We start from the raw sequence: 14,843 nt of genomic DNA on the forward strand, positions 1-14,843 counted from the left end.
TGAGGGTTCACAATAAAACTCTATGGTCAGTACTGAGAGAGATTTGTCTGCAGTAAGAGGTAATGTACAAGGCAGCCGCAACACATTTTGGGACTTGCATAGGCACAATGTAATAGAAACGGATGTTTTACCTTTTTAAACAAAATATGCCAATACAAATTCAGGGAGGCTGGGTATACCCATCTCTCTATCTGGGTGAGTCTGTGCAGGGAGGAATCCCCTCCCCAGTGAGCTGGCAGGAAGGAAGGCCTGCAGAGAAAGTGCTGGGGAGAAGCAGAGAGTAGGGTGAAGGCACAGAGATTATTGTGTGTGGGAAGTAAGTGGGGAAACCCCAGTGGCAGAAAAACATGCTCTGTTTAGGGTGCAGAAGCAAAGGGAGTCTCAGGACATGGAAAGCCAAAGGAAGTCTTTCTCAGGGCTCTAAAGAAACTGCCACATAAGTGAGGATCCCCCAGCAACTCAGCAACCAAACACGTCTGCAATATTATGCACCTTATTTAAAGTTACAGTGTTCTGAAAATAAACCAATTAACCTTTTCTCTGTGGTTTAGAGACATCCCCAGGGAGGGGTATTACAGCCCAGTCTGTCCTGACCCTGGGCACAGCCATGTTACAGTGTACCTGCTCTCCCATATAGCGGAGGCACAGGACTCCTGTAGCGCCAAAACAAAGTGCAAATCAGGCAGGATTTCCTTTTAGTAGCAGAACAGTGTTGGCTACACAAATAAAAAAAACCCACAGAACTACAGTGTTGGGCAGTTTTATTAAACAGAAATGTAAACATCTTACAATCATCACAAAAAAAACATAATAGCAAGAAAATATAGAACTTTAGTTATTATTCATTTCAAAATAAAATATAGTTTTAGGTCTCCAAATTAAAATAATATTAGCAATAATATTACTGAGGGTAGCCGCTGTTTAGGGAAAGGAAAACTATGTAATAAAAAAAAAAGCATCTGTGACAATATTAGCCTTTTTTTTAAGGTGTTTGCTTTGATTTTGCTGCATATGTGCCAATATATATAGGCCTCTTCAAAAATAATATTCCTGTGGGATATACTCACAGCAGCATAGGTGGCTTTTTGTTGAATTAAATGCGGGGAGCCAACAATGTTGGTATGTGAATGCTGAACTGCCCTTTTCACTTGTGGCTGGAAATCTGCCTAAGCAGTAGGTTGTACCATGGCTGTAAAGCTGGCCATACACGCACCGATAATATCGGCGAGTTGACCGGTATTGCAGGAAGCTGCTATCGGTCGACTCGCCGATCGGCCAGGTCAAAAGATTTTGATCGGGTGCCATTGAAGGCGCTTGAGCAAAATCTGCCGTCAGGGCTGAATCAGCAGAAGGAGGTAGAAATCCTATTGTTTCTACCTTTTTATCTGCCGTTTCAGCCCTGAAGGTTAGTGGCGAGTCTGATGATCTTTCGTGTGACCGATGACACACAGAGCTACTAATATCAGCTTCTTTTTCATGGCTACTAAACACCAGAAAAAACCTGCCATAGACAATACTGAGAATTGCCTCTGCTAAAACACACGTAGAGACAACTATCAGTGAATGAACAGGATTGTTTTAGTAGCCATGACAAGTAGCTGCTACTAAGTAGCTCTGTGTATCTTCACCCTAGGGGCTGTGGCACACGGGGGAAATTAGTCGCCCGTGACCATCTCCCCGAAATGCCATCCAACCGGCAAAAAATGTAAATCTGGTGGGATGGCATACGCTGCAATATCCCAAAATCGCAAAGTTGCCTTAAGAGGAAACTTCCGAAATTTCAGGAAATCGCGGCGCCGCATATGCCATCCCTCCGGCGATTTACATTTTCGCCACTGGGACGGCATTTCGGGGAGATAAGTCACCCGCGACGAGGGAGATTCGTCACGGGCGACTAATCTCCCCGTGTGTAACAGCCCTAAGAGTGATGGCACACAGTAAGACTTATCACTGATGGTTAAATCTGCACTATCGTGGGCAACAAATCTCCCAAAAATGACTTACTAAAGTATAACATTAAGATCACTGCAAGTAAAGCCTATTACTCATGGTGGTCTGGCTTAATTGTTGGAAATTGCCTCCCTTGGCATTTTCTAACTTTTAAAGAACTTTTCAATAAAAACAGTATTATTCAGGGAAAATATACATACAAATTACTGATAACATTGCTAACAGTGCAATTTGCAAATTTTGCCGTTTCTTTACCCAGAATTCCCAGCATAATAGGAGATGCCTCCATGACAATCTGGGCACAATGCACAAATATTAAGCAGATTGCAGCTTATGTTTATATTATATCATATTATTATATGAAGCATCCTTTCCAGAGGCCTGTGCATGTCTCATTCTGCAGAGGCATAAGGCCAATAAAAAATATATATATATTTTCCTAAACATAAAACTTTTATGTCTATTTGGATAAATTATCACAAGCTCAAAAAACAGTATAGAATTCACTAAAGCACAATATGAAGTAACAATTATATGTTCTTGCAAAACACAAGTTCATAAATAAAATGGATGGAGTGGTAAAATAAAAAGGGACACAAACAAAAAAAATCTTCCAAATGAAAATGGGGAAAAATAATTAAAATGAAACCAGCATCAGAAAGAATTCAGAGAAAGCCCTAAAACGGGCAAATCCTATGTGCAGCCCGCTAGAACTTGCTGAACCATAATTTTCAGCCTCCATCAACCACATCTGTAGGGCGGCAGGTTTTCCATTATTTCCCTAAAATGGTATGTTTGTACACATACATGGAAGATAATGGACACATTTGAACAATATGAAGCTATCTTGCATTAGAATCCTATTGGCCAAGGCCTACAATGATGGCTGCATGTGATTTGATTGCTGGCTTAAGGGACAAACATTTAGATCTGCCCAATTCACCCACACTGTGTGTGTGATTAAACTGGATAAAGATCCACTTGTCTGGTGACTTGGCCATACCAGAAAAACATTAAACATATGGCTTTTACTCATCTAAAGGGTTTGTTCACCTTTAAATGAACTTTTAGTATGTTCTAGAGGGTTAGTATGGGTAGAGGGTTTTAGTATGTTAAAGCGGGCTATTCCAAAACAATTTGCAATTGGTCTTCATTTTTAGTTTTGTAAATATTTAGCTATTTGTTCAGCATATCTCTAGTTTGGAATTTTAGCAACTATCTGGTTGCTATGATCTAAATTACCCTAGCAACCAGGCAGTAGATTGAATGAGAAACTGGAATATGAACAGGAGAGGCCTGAACAGCAAGTAATAAAAAACAACAACAATAAAATTTTAGCCTCAGAAAGTAATAGTTTTTTGGCCGATCGGGGTCAGTAACCCCCAGCTGAAAGAATCAAAGAGGAATAAGAGGAAGGAAAATAATTAAAAAACTATAAAAAAAAAATAGGAAAAGTTGAGAAATGGAAAGAAATGGCCAATCTATAACATACTAAAAGTTAACTTAAAGTTGTACCACCCCTTTAACCCACTGTAGCTGTATACTTGTTGGTTGAAGGAGGCGAGTAACAGATACAATGCTAGAAGTACTGGAAGGGTGCTGGAAGCAGCAATTGTACAGCAGTCTTTACAAGAAGAGATCCCAGTGCATTTACTGCAATAGATGGTATAACTGATCCCAGACAAACAGAAATCTCTACACTGGCGGTACATGCACATCTTGTACATACACATCAAAATTGTAACTGGCTGTTATGGGTTACTATACCCGGGCAAATTTGCCCACCTTCAGTAAATCTTACTATTTTGTACAAGGGATACGCTGAATCCATAATTTTTGCATTCAGCTAGATACTGAATCCTTTGCAAAAGCTTTAGATGGATACCAAACCCTAAACCTAATTTTAACATGTAAATCAGAGGATCATCCATTAATATTGTATATGGAAAACTGTGTCTCTGCTATTTGTCACATGACAATAAAGGACAAGGAAAGGGAGAGTCACTGAGGTGTGGCAAGTTATCTGCCCTCCCTCCTCCAGTGATTTTAGTAGCCACTTATTTCAGACCCCAGCAGCACCCCTCATTGTTTTCCAGAAATTCACAGCCCCAGGTACTATTCATTTGCTATACTCTTCCAATGTCCCAGCACCCTGTACACTTGTAGATCACTGAATTCAGCAAAGATTTCACTCCTGCACATGTGATCACCTAGGCCTAGGGTAATGCAGGGGATGCAGGGGCACCATAGAAGCAGGGAGAGAAGTAAAGTACCCAGGGACAGTGCTTTTATGGGAAAAAAAAAAAAGAGTGGCAGCCTGTGGTTTGAGGTTACCGACTAGAATCAAAGACAGGATGGCAACTTGGCACCTCCCAATGATTCTACCTTTCTCCTATTTGATTTTATTCAGATTTGCAGAAACTAAAAATTTAGCTACTGTGAACATTGCTGGTATTTGTTTAAATGCCTAACTAAATCCTGGATCTGGTGCATCCATAAATGTCACACAGGAACAGAATTTTAAGTGCTAACTTCAAGTGTACAATGGTATAACTGATCTGGTCTTCCTTCCATCAAGATATGTACAGTTGCTTTAGGAGTTCAATTGCTATAGAACAATTTCATTTTTACTGCAATTTGGTAACTACACTGGGATTAACAGTACCAAGTCCCTCTGCCAGCTATGCTGGTTATTAGACATTCTTCTTTTACTCTATGTCAAAGAACAATTAATCTCCTTTTACATTTTCATATTTAAACTGATTGCGCTGCATAACTCTTTCAGTTGTATAGGGTATACGTATATTCCTTTTTTTATGATTTTTACTTTGAAATGATCATGGGCACATTCCAGCCCATAACTGCTTCCTCCACAGGAAGCTGTGTGTCCACAAAGAGTTGTGCCAAAGTATACTTTCCTTGAACAATTTGATTTGTTTTGCGTGTCTGTTTCTTTAAATATATTCTTTCACTAGGATATGCAGAAGTATCAGGATCATATAGCAGGTCCAAAATCCTTATGTAAAAATCATGTTTGAAAGCACTGCTAGTGCCTGCACTTGAAGACAAGTGCTGATATTTGCACATCTTACCCATTACTTTGGTTACAGAACAGCAGCAAATGATAGGAAGCAGCATTTAATGCCAAGGCAGAATGAGGTGACCAAACTCCTTCACAGTGGCTCTCAGGATACCAGCAGCTTTAGTGTAAACAGACTGTATATGTCACTGCATGGAACATCCGCTGTGGGGTAAGGACTCCTGCAGGGTGATGGCTACTGATTTAGAGAGATAAGTCATTGTCCCAAAACGTCCACTGGGGGCACTGTCATAGAGCAAATGGCAAATACCAGTCGTTGGGTCAACATTCAACATGGTGTCATCCGCACCAAGCACCTTCTGTGAATGATAGAGATGAAAGAGAAAACCATGTTAGCTGTACCTTAACAGGATACGGCAATAACATATTTACCCCAATTTCCATTATTTCATAGTACTTTATTGCTATTTCAAATAAGGGGTAGACAATATGGGCATGAAAAGAAGGCAGAGTAAAGGGAAGTGGTTATAGGCCGAAGTCTGTCATCCTTAACATTTGTGCTTCAGATGTTACCATTTATTTTCACATTAAGGGTCAGATTTCATATGGACATGTTTTTGGCTTTGCATCAGCTAAACTTCATTAACTCTTACTGCATACAGGAACTACATAATCCACAATGCATTGCACTGTAATGGAGAACAGGGGGCTAAGCTTTGGTAACTGTTTTAAACCATATTATTACATTAAAATGCATATTATGAAAAGGCTACATATTTTTCAATTGATATATATTGCAAAGTTGCTTGAAATTATGTTTGCTTCTTAAAAAGCTAAAGTTGTTTTAAAGTAGAGTTCCCATTTAATCACAACTTTCTTGTTCAGATGCTTGGGAGAAAATACAAAGAAACTCTGTCAACTTTGAAAAAAACCCCAAAAGACTTGATGGCTGTGTGTGTCTTCAGACTAAATTATTACATAACTTAATGTCATACCCAATATGTAAGGCACCCAGAATTTTAGAGCTTTAGATAGTAGGCTTCAAACCTGCATTAAATGATGTAGTATTAGCTATCATCCTGCACATAGAATTACTACTCTCTCCCTGGTGCATAAAAAAGAAGCTATGCATCTACTATGGTTTAGTTCTTTGGATACAAAGCCATATGTGTCCACTGTTCTCCAAGGTCCTTTCAAAGTGGTTTAACTCTACAAAATAAGGTTTTCCCCCCATTGTAATTGTTTAAAAATAAATGTCTCTATTACATGCAATAGATAAACTACGCATATGCCTTCTTGATCGCGGGGACTTGGATCCTCCTCTAGAGAAGGGGTAACTATGCAGAGACAGAGATTGGCAGTAGGAAGAGGGAAATCAACTTCAGTAAAGGTGGCCCATACACGGGCAGATCTAGACTGCCAATTTGGGTTCTTCAGATCGATTAGGCAGCTTATCTGCCAATTTATGTGCATCCCTGAAGAGCCTACCAAACTGATATCTGGCCTAAAATTGATGTGGTCAGACTGGGGATGGCATTGGCTCATTGATAGGGTACTGTACCTGTCATTGAAATTCAATCATTTGTTTCAAGGGCCAAACGATTGGGTTACACCAAATACCACCCACCTTAGGTGGGCATATCGGAGAAAAGAACTGCTCGTTTGGTGACCTTGCCAAACAAGTGGATCTTTTAGTGTATGGCCACCTCCAGGCTCAAGTGCTTCTGTTCATTCCTAGTCTAGTCCTTACTCACTTGCATACTATTAATCTATCGGCACGCAACAGCAATAATATTATGCGAATGATGAGGAAACTGGTGCATGTGCAGTAGTTCCTAACAGCATGCACACACTGTGTCTATCTCTGCATTTGTCCTATATAATATAAATATACAAATGCTGCATTTAAATTTAAAAAAAACACAAACAAAAAATCAAGCGTTTTTTTTCCCAGGAAAAGTCCTACTGTTTTGATATAAATTTTCGTATCACTAGGCTACGCCCAAAATACATTTACGCACAATGTTCGCCTAGCTTGTAAACATTCTGCCCCTTTTATTTAAATGGATTTCTGCTTGCAGGATATGAATATGCATGTACATGGGATGGTACAAAGTAGTGAGAGGCTGACTTCCCAGCATGAACAGCAGTGCCTTTGTTAACAATAGACAGTTTGCCCACTGCTGCCATCTGGCTGACAATAGCAGCCAATAACCGTAGACAAAAACCAGGGTGTGGATACCATGAAACACACATTACTTTCTACAGGTGGATAGTGTTACTATAACATGCTTGATGTAGATTAAATTTCAAATATGGATAAAATAAAGAATACATTATGGATTTACACTCAACTGATATGGGCTTTGATAATGGTAAAGCAATGTTGTCCCCTGGATGGGTGGGCATGTGCTTATTCCGTTTGTTACTCAGCTAATATGGTAACTAAGATCCAGCCATAGTGGAAATCCTTACCTGCTCCTGACAGAACAGTTCATTTGCAATATGCACAATCTTTTCCACGTGGATGATACCCCCAACACTCTGGATATCTACATCAGCAAGCATGGTCAGCACCAAAATAGCTTCCACTAGGAGCTGGCGGTACTCTGGCTGAGGCACACGATTCAAAACAGATTCCACATGGGCAGAAAACTTCAGCTCACCCGGTGTCATCTGCATCAAAGAAGGAGAGGGACATTTATCAGCAGTAAAGTATAAAACACTGATAATAAAGATCAGGGGAGTGTTGCTGGTAAACTTGTCATGTGACCAGCAGCATTGATAACACAAAAATTGCTGTAAAAAATAAAGGATGATCTACAACATTTTTATAGAAAAAGAGTACCCTCATTATTGCGGCTTCTCTGGTGGATCATGGCTGATAAAAATGAAATATATTAATATCACTTAAACTAATGGTTTGGGGAACTCTCACCTCACGCGTGCTTGATGATGGTAAAACAAAACCTTCCACAGACAATCCATGGCACTGATGATAAACAACAAAAAAAAAACAATAATAATGGTAAAATGAAAAAAAAATAAAAGTGTACAAACAGCATAGCACATATTTGTGCAGTTTAATATGCTCCACCTTTTGCAGGATTAGCCAAACTTTCTGGTAGAACCCAATAGGCACTCTGTTTAAAGCTCCATCAAGGCGCCTTCTTCGAAGCCACTGGCCTTGGCGGCTATCATTGGCACTATCGCTGTCTGATATAGTGGAAGTAGAAAGATCACCAGACACAGAGAGGGAATCGCCGGGTTTCTTAAGTGGAAAACAGAGAGTAGATTGTTAGACACAATGGTGCATCTTCTGCTGTTCTGTCCAGGTCTGCTGACAATTCTCTACTCAATTCTATCATCCCAATCACAGGGAACAGAATAAGAGAGCAGAGAAGCAACAGAAAGCTCTTCTTGCATCAGTAACAAACTTCTGGAGATCCGTCTGATCTCCAAGTACACACCGATCAATTTTAAATTCAAGAGAAAATATACCCCCCTCTTTGACATGAGCTCATTCAGTTGGGCTTAAGTATAAAAGGTACATCAGGAGATACATAAAATGAAATACATTTATATTTATATCTGGAAGTTCAGATAGTGTTTATGTATCTTTCCTACACAAGCTCAACAGATTGAGTTCATGTAAAAAAAAAAAAAAGGGGGGGGTTATTTTCTCTTTAAGGTATGTCAGTGGGTATAGGTCCCCTTCAAGTAAAGGGAAACTGACCAGTTACAATATGACGGGATGTGAGAAAACCCCCCAGGAATATTGGATCCTGCACTAATATGTGCCAGCACTGTCCTTAAGAAGGATATTAATGAGCTGGAGAGAGTGCAGAGACTGCAACTAAACTGGTAAAGGGGATGGAAGATTTAAGCTATGAGGTGAGACTGTCGAGGTTGGAGTTGTTTTCTCTGGAAAAGAGGCGCTTGCGAGGGGACATGATTACTCTGTACAAGTACATTAGAGGGGATTATAGGCAGATGGGGGGTGTTCTTTTTTCCCATAAAAACGCACCAGAGGCCCCCCCCCCTTTAGATTAGAGGAATGGAGCTTCCATTTGAAGCAGCGTAGGGGGTTTTTCACGGTGAGGGCAGTGAGGTTGGGGAATGCCCTTCCTAGTGATGTGGTAATGGCAGATTCTGTTAATGCCTATAAGAGGGGCCTGGATGAGTTCTTGAAGTTGAATATCCAAGGCTATTGTGATACTAATATCTACAGTTAGTACTAGTAGTTGTATTTATAGTTTATGTATATGAGTGTATTCTGATTTTTACATTATTCGCCATGTGAATGCACTAATAAATAAAATGCACTAAATTTGCCCACATTAAGTCATACATAGCAAACCAATAAGATCTGCTTTTTAACAGGTCACCAGTAAATCTGCTTCTCTACAGGGCTTTGACTTTGCATTTTGAAGGCCTAGAGGAGGGTGAAAAGGGAGGCTGATATCCTTATATTGTGATCTTACCATTTCTCAGGTCCAGTCCACATGGAAATGCATTATGCCTTTACTGAAGGCTATTACTCTCTAGCTTTGATATAGCTATGATATTTAATATTAAGCACTGTTAATAAAACTGCCTTCCTACAGTTAATTTGCCAAATCTAAATTTAAGATGCGGTATAATTATAATCCCTTCTATAGTGCTTAGTTTAAAAAATAGCATATTTTTTCCTATTAAAAACATGCTATTATCAGTTTAAAAAATACATGCTTATTTCTATTAAAAGAATAGTCAGAATACATCCTGATAACGTCACATTTATTTATTGGGTTTTATCAACCAAATCTACACATGCCCTTATTAGCTCAAGTCAAGTCAAGTCACTATCAAGCTGCCTATCCAGAATTTATCATTTTCTCTCTGTGTAGGGTAGTAAAGGAACCATCATTTTCAATTTTAGTGGCACTGGACTCTTAATATTTTCCACACAGTCCCATGATTAACAGCAAACACTTGCCTTGCTGCAGTCATAATACATTATTATAAATATTTAAAAACATACACGGTGTGATCTGCCGTGGCGAAGTCGCCAAATGAGTGGATTGTTTCCGGATATGCCCACCTTGGACCAAACAATCAAATTAAACTGGCGGGCATATCAGGGCAGACCAACAACTTGCATTTAAAAGAACAAATGGACTGGTAACTTTACCCAGTCCTTCTAAGATGTACATTCACACACCCCTGGCCTGGAATTTGTGTCTGTACAGCTGTATAGGCAGATAATGGTGGGACGTGATGTCTGGCAGTGGCTCCATACGAGGAGCTGCACTTGCACCTGAATCTAGTAAACTAAAAAAAAAAAAATTTGCACAGATTTCTTGAATTATGAGAATGAAAAGCTGTGATTCTGAGAGCAAGCATTTGTACCCTGAGATATATCTGCTGTCACTTTATGGTAAACTATGTGTATATTTAAAATCTATATATGGATCATTTTTGCATTAGATAAGCTTAGATATCAGATTTTCTGAAAGCTACAGAGCTTTATTCACATAAAAGAAAAGAGGCTGAAGTACAAGGCAAGGCACTAGAAATAAAGGAGAAGTTAAATGACAGAGCAACTCAAGCATTTGTACTTCAGATTCAGCCTATCAGTTGTTTACATGTCCAGCCAATCAGTGAAGAGCAGAGGTGACTTGTGGGTAACGGATACTTGGTCCCAACAGTCTTATGTGACAGTTGGTGAGAGAGGAGCTAAATGATGGAGATTCTGAGCGTTGGCATGCGAAAAAGAAGAAGAGAAGAAGAAGAAGAGCAAGAAGAGGAGATCATTTCCCCTGGGTGCAGCCCTGAATTCAAAAGGGCCAAGCCCCAGGGTGATCTGCGTGGGACCAGCACCCCTACAGCTGAGGAACCAGTGCCAGAGGGGGAGCCATGGAACACCCTGGCCAACCTGGCTGATGCCCTGCAGACCTTCAGGGAGTATGGAGAGGAGTGTTACCTCTATAAAAAAGGCCTAGAGGGAGGTTATCAGCTGGAAAATTTCCTAGAAAATCAGAAGGATATAAATCCAACATCCTGGAACCACATCACCACCCTAATGATTAATGTGCACAGGTACCTGAGATTGGACTTTCAGACCCTGTGCCTGGGTATAAACTTCCTGGAGCGGTATGTGTCCTGCACTCCTACTGACCCCGACACCCTAACAAGAGTGGGAGCCACTTGCCTCTACATGGCTTACAAAGTGGCTGAATTACGGTACCCCCTCCCCCCCAAGCTCTTCCTACCTCTGTTTGACTACAGAATGACACCAGCTGAAATGCGTCACCTGGAGAGAACCATCCTAAGGAAGTTGCTGTTTCGCCTGGGGGTACCAACCATCGATTTCTTTTTGGAGCACTTCTCCCTGTTGAGACTGACCAACCAGGAGGAGTGTTCCCCTGCCCAGCTCACAAGAGCAGCCAAAAGCCTAACAGCTGCCCGAGGCATCGCAGCACTGTGCCTGAACCAACATCAAGACTTCTACATGCACAAACCATCTCTCATGGCACTGTGCTGCCTCAATGTGGCAGATAAAATCTATTCTTATAACAACCCTGTCAAAGTGGCCCCCACTGACTACCCAGAACACCAAATTGAGGAGTGCATGGAAAAGATCTGCCATCTAGTCTCTATAGGCCACTATTTTTTACATCCGCTTCTGCCAGGAGTTTATCCAGCAATCTTTCCAGCTTTTAATCCTCCCACCACAAGGCCTGCAGCAACACCTACCAACCAACATCTACCTGAAGGCAGAGAGAGAACACCAGAGGTGGCATCAACATCCAGGGAAACAGCAGGTTCCCAGCACTTAGAGATGGCAGAAAGATCCAGCCATTCTCAGGACATGGAAGGGGCCGGTTATGTGCTACACAACACATACTGGCCCACTGATCCATACAGGCAAGTATACATGCACCCCTACATGCCAACACCTCCATACTGGCACCCATACATGCCCCCAGTTTCCTACTGGCACCCATACATGCATACACTGCCGTACCTTCACCCATACGGATACATATTTCCTTACTGATAGACACACGCACACACTGAGGCCTACATGTCCATACTACTTACCATTTAATACAAGTGACAGTATTGGGGATCACTATTTCTGGACCATGGGTGGGTGACATTGCCAGGGCACCCAGTACCATCATCAAGCAGAGCTGTCACTTTCCATACACTCTTAATTACCTATGAACACATTTCCCTACAGACAAACAGAGGCAAACATGTATTTACCCATTACTGTACATTTATTAACTCTTTCAAAGCTCCATAGGGCGCATTGATCCTGGGAATAATTCCGATTGCCATTTAGGAGTCAGGAAGGAATTTTTGCCTCTAGTGAAGCAGATTGGCCCAAGCTTCTCTCTAGGTTTTTTGCCTTCCTTGGGATCAAACAGCCCTATGTGGTGGGGTTACCAGACCCTCTGGTGATGGGAGGACACGTATAGAAGGTGCATTTATATTGCAGCGTGCAGCTCTTTCTATATGTGCCCTCTGATTTCCAGTGATCTGATAACCCTACAGTGAGCATCACATTTCATAAATTATATTTTTAATAAAGCTGTGATCTTCACAGATTTTACATAAAGTTGTTGTCTGTGTTATTATTTATGGGTTCTGGGAACCAAATTAGTAGGTATATTAGCATTAGTAGGTATATTAATATTAGGTATATTAGCAGGGTAATAAATGGTCTTATGTAGTAACAGAGCAGTGCCATTCCTTCTATGAGGCAGACTTACCCTTTTATTAGATTATAATAATAAAATAAATCTAAATGCCTAATTAACATCATTGTTTCCCTTTACAATCTGCCTAAGGAAAATATTAGCGGGGGGGGGGGGTTGGGTACCCAGCATTTTGACACCCGCCAGTGAAATAGACCTTTGTGCAATTGCACATGGAGAAATTCTGGGCCAATGCGCCATAGAAAAAACTGAAATTGCCCTTCTAGTTTAAACAAGAGCTGGTACAAATGCTTTTTAGGGTCCCAGCTTAACCAATCTATGCTTTGCGCCCATCTATGCACTGAACATGACTTCTGCCTGAGGGTTTACAATAAAACTCTATGGTCAGTTCTGAGAGAGATTTGTCTGCAGTAAGAGGTAATGTACATGGAAGCCACAACACATTTTGGGACTTGCATAGGCACAATGTAATAGAAACGGATGTTTTGCCTTTTTAAACAAAATATGCCTATACAAATGCAGGGAGGCTCGGTAGGCCCGTATTTCCCTCTGGGTGTGTCTGTGCAGGGAGGAATCCCCTCCCCAGTGAGCTGGCAGGAAGGAAGGCCTGCAGAGGCAGTGCTGGGGAGAAGCAGAGAGTAGGGGGAAGGCACAGAGATTATTGTGTGTGGGAAGTTAGTGGGGAAACCCCAGTGGCAGGAAAACATGCTCTGTTTAGGGTGCAGAAGCAAAGGGAGTCCTTGTCAACAAAGCTTGCTCTTTTCAGGACATGGAAAGCCAAAGGAAGTCTTTCTCAGGGCTCTAAAGAAACTGCCACATAAGTGAGGATCCCCCAGCAACTCAGCAACCAAACACGTCTGCAATATTATGCACCTTATTTAAAGTTACAGTGTTCTGAAAATAAACCTATTAACCTTTTCTCTGTGAGTGACTGTGGTTTAGAGACATCCCCAGGGAGGGGTATTACAGCCCAGTCTGTCCTGACCCTGGGCACAGCCATGTTACAGTGTACCTGCTCTCCCATATAGCGGAGGCACAGGACTCCTGTAGCGCCAAAACAAATTGGAAATCAGGCAGGATTGCCTTTTAGTAGCAGAACAGTGTTGGCTACACAAATGAACAAAAAAACCCACAGAACTACAGTGTTGGGCAGTTTTATTAAACAGAAATGTAAACATCTTACAATCATCACAAAAAAAACATAATAGCAAGAAAATATAGATCTTTAGTTATTATTCATTTCAAAATAAAATATAGTTTTAGGTCTCCAAATTAAAATAATACTAGCAATAATATTATTGAAGATGGCAGCTGTTTAGGGAAAGGAAAACTATGTAATAAAAAAAAAAGCATCTGTGACAATATTCACCTTTTCTTTAAGGTGTTTGCTTTGATTTTGCTGCATATGTGCCAATATATAGGCCTCTTCAAAAATAATATTCTTTTGTGATATACTCACAGCAGCATAGGTAGCTTTTTCTTGTTGAATGTAAATGCAGGGAGCCAACAATGTTGGTATGTGAATGCTGAACTGCCCTTTTCACTTGTGGCTGGAAATCTGCCTAAGCAGTAGGTTGTACCATGGCTGTAAGGGTCAAGATACACAGAGCTACTAGTATCAGCTTTTTTTTCATGGCTACTAAACACCAGAAAATACCTGCCATAGACAATACTGAGAATTCCCTCTGCTAAAACACACGTAGAGACAACTATCAGTGAATGAACAGCATTGCCTATCTTAGTAGCCATGACAAGTAGCTGCCACTAAGTAGCTCTGTGTATCTTCACCCTAGGGGCTGTGGCACACGGGGGAGATTAGTCGCCCGTGACAAATCTCCTTTGTCACGGCGACTAATCTCCCCGAAATGCCATCCCACTGGTGAAAAATGTAAATCTCTGGTGGGATGGCATACACTGCGCCGCGATATCCCAAAATCACAGAAGTTGCCTTAAGAGGAAACTTCCGAAATTTCAGGAATTTGCGGAGCCTTGTATGCCATCCCTCCGGCGATTTACATTTTCGCCAGTGGGACGGTGTTTCGGGGAGATTAGTCGCCCGAGACAAGGGAGATTTGTCACGGGCAACTAATCTCCCCGTGTGTCACAGCCCTAAGAGTGATGGCACACAGTAAGACTTATCGCCG

The 14,843-nt window shown here is 41.0% G+C and overlaps 2 protein-coding genes across 5 annotated transcripts in view; one reads left to right on the plus strand and one right to left on the minus strand.

The window, feature by feature from the left end:
* Positions 1–3,911: 3,911 nt before the first annotated feature.
* Positions 3,912–14,843, minus strand: part of phka1 (phosphorylase kinase, alpha 1 (muscle)) — a 148,467-nt gene continuing 137,535 nt past the window's right edge. Inside the window, exons 36-39 of one of the 4 annotated variants that reach the window (XR_004219454.1) lie at positions 8,088–8,261; positions 7,929–7,982; positions 7,466–7,666; positions 4,267–5,349 (exon numbers count right to left, since the gene is read on the minus strand). The gene's annotated coding sequence lies outside the window, so the exon portion shown is untranslated. Of the gene's footprint in view, positions 5,350–7,465; positions 7,667–7,928; positions 7,983–8,087; positions 8,262–14,843 lie in introns of all 4 variants that reach the window. The other 3 variants (XR_004219455.1, XR_004219456.1, XR_004219457.1) reach the window with 3 other exon arrangements.
* LOC101733971 (cyclin-O protein B) lies at positions 10,532–12,599 on the plus strand. Its single transcript, XM_004916752.3, has one exon. The coding sequence runs from the start codon at positions 10,713–10,715 to the stop codon at positions 12,030–12,032; it is 1,320 nt and encodes a 439-aa protein (XP_004916809.2). The 5' UTR covers positions 10,532–10,712; the 3' UTR covers positions 12,033–12,599.

The sequence above is a fragment of the Xenopus tropicalis genome, chromosome 8 (genome assembly GCF_000004195.4).
Source record: "Xenopus tropicalis strain Nigerian chromosome 8, UCB_Xtro_10.0, whole genome shotgun sequence".
Taxonomy (NCBI): domain Eukaryota; kingdom Metazoa; phylum Chordata; class Amphibia; order Anura; family Pipidae; genus Xenopus; species Xenopus tropicalis.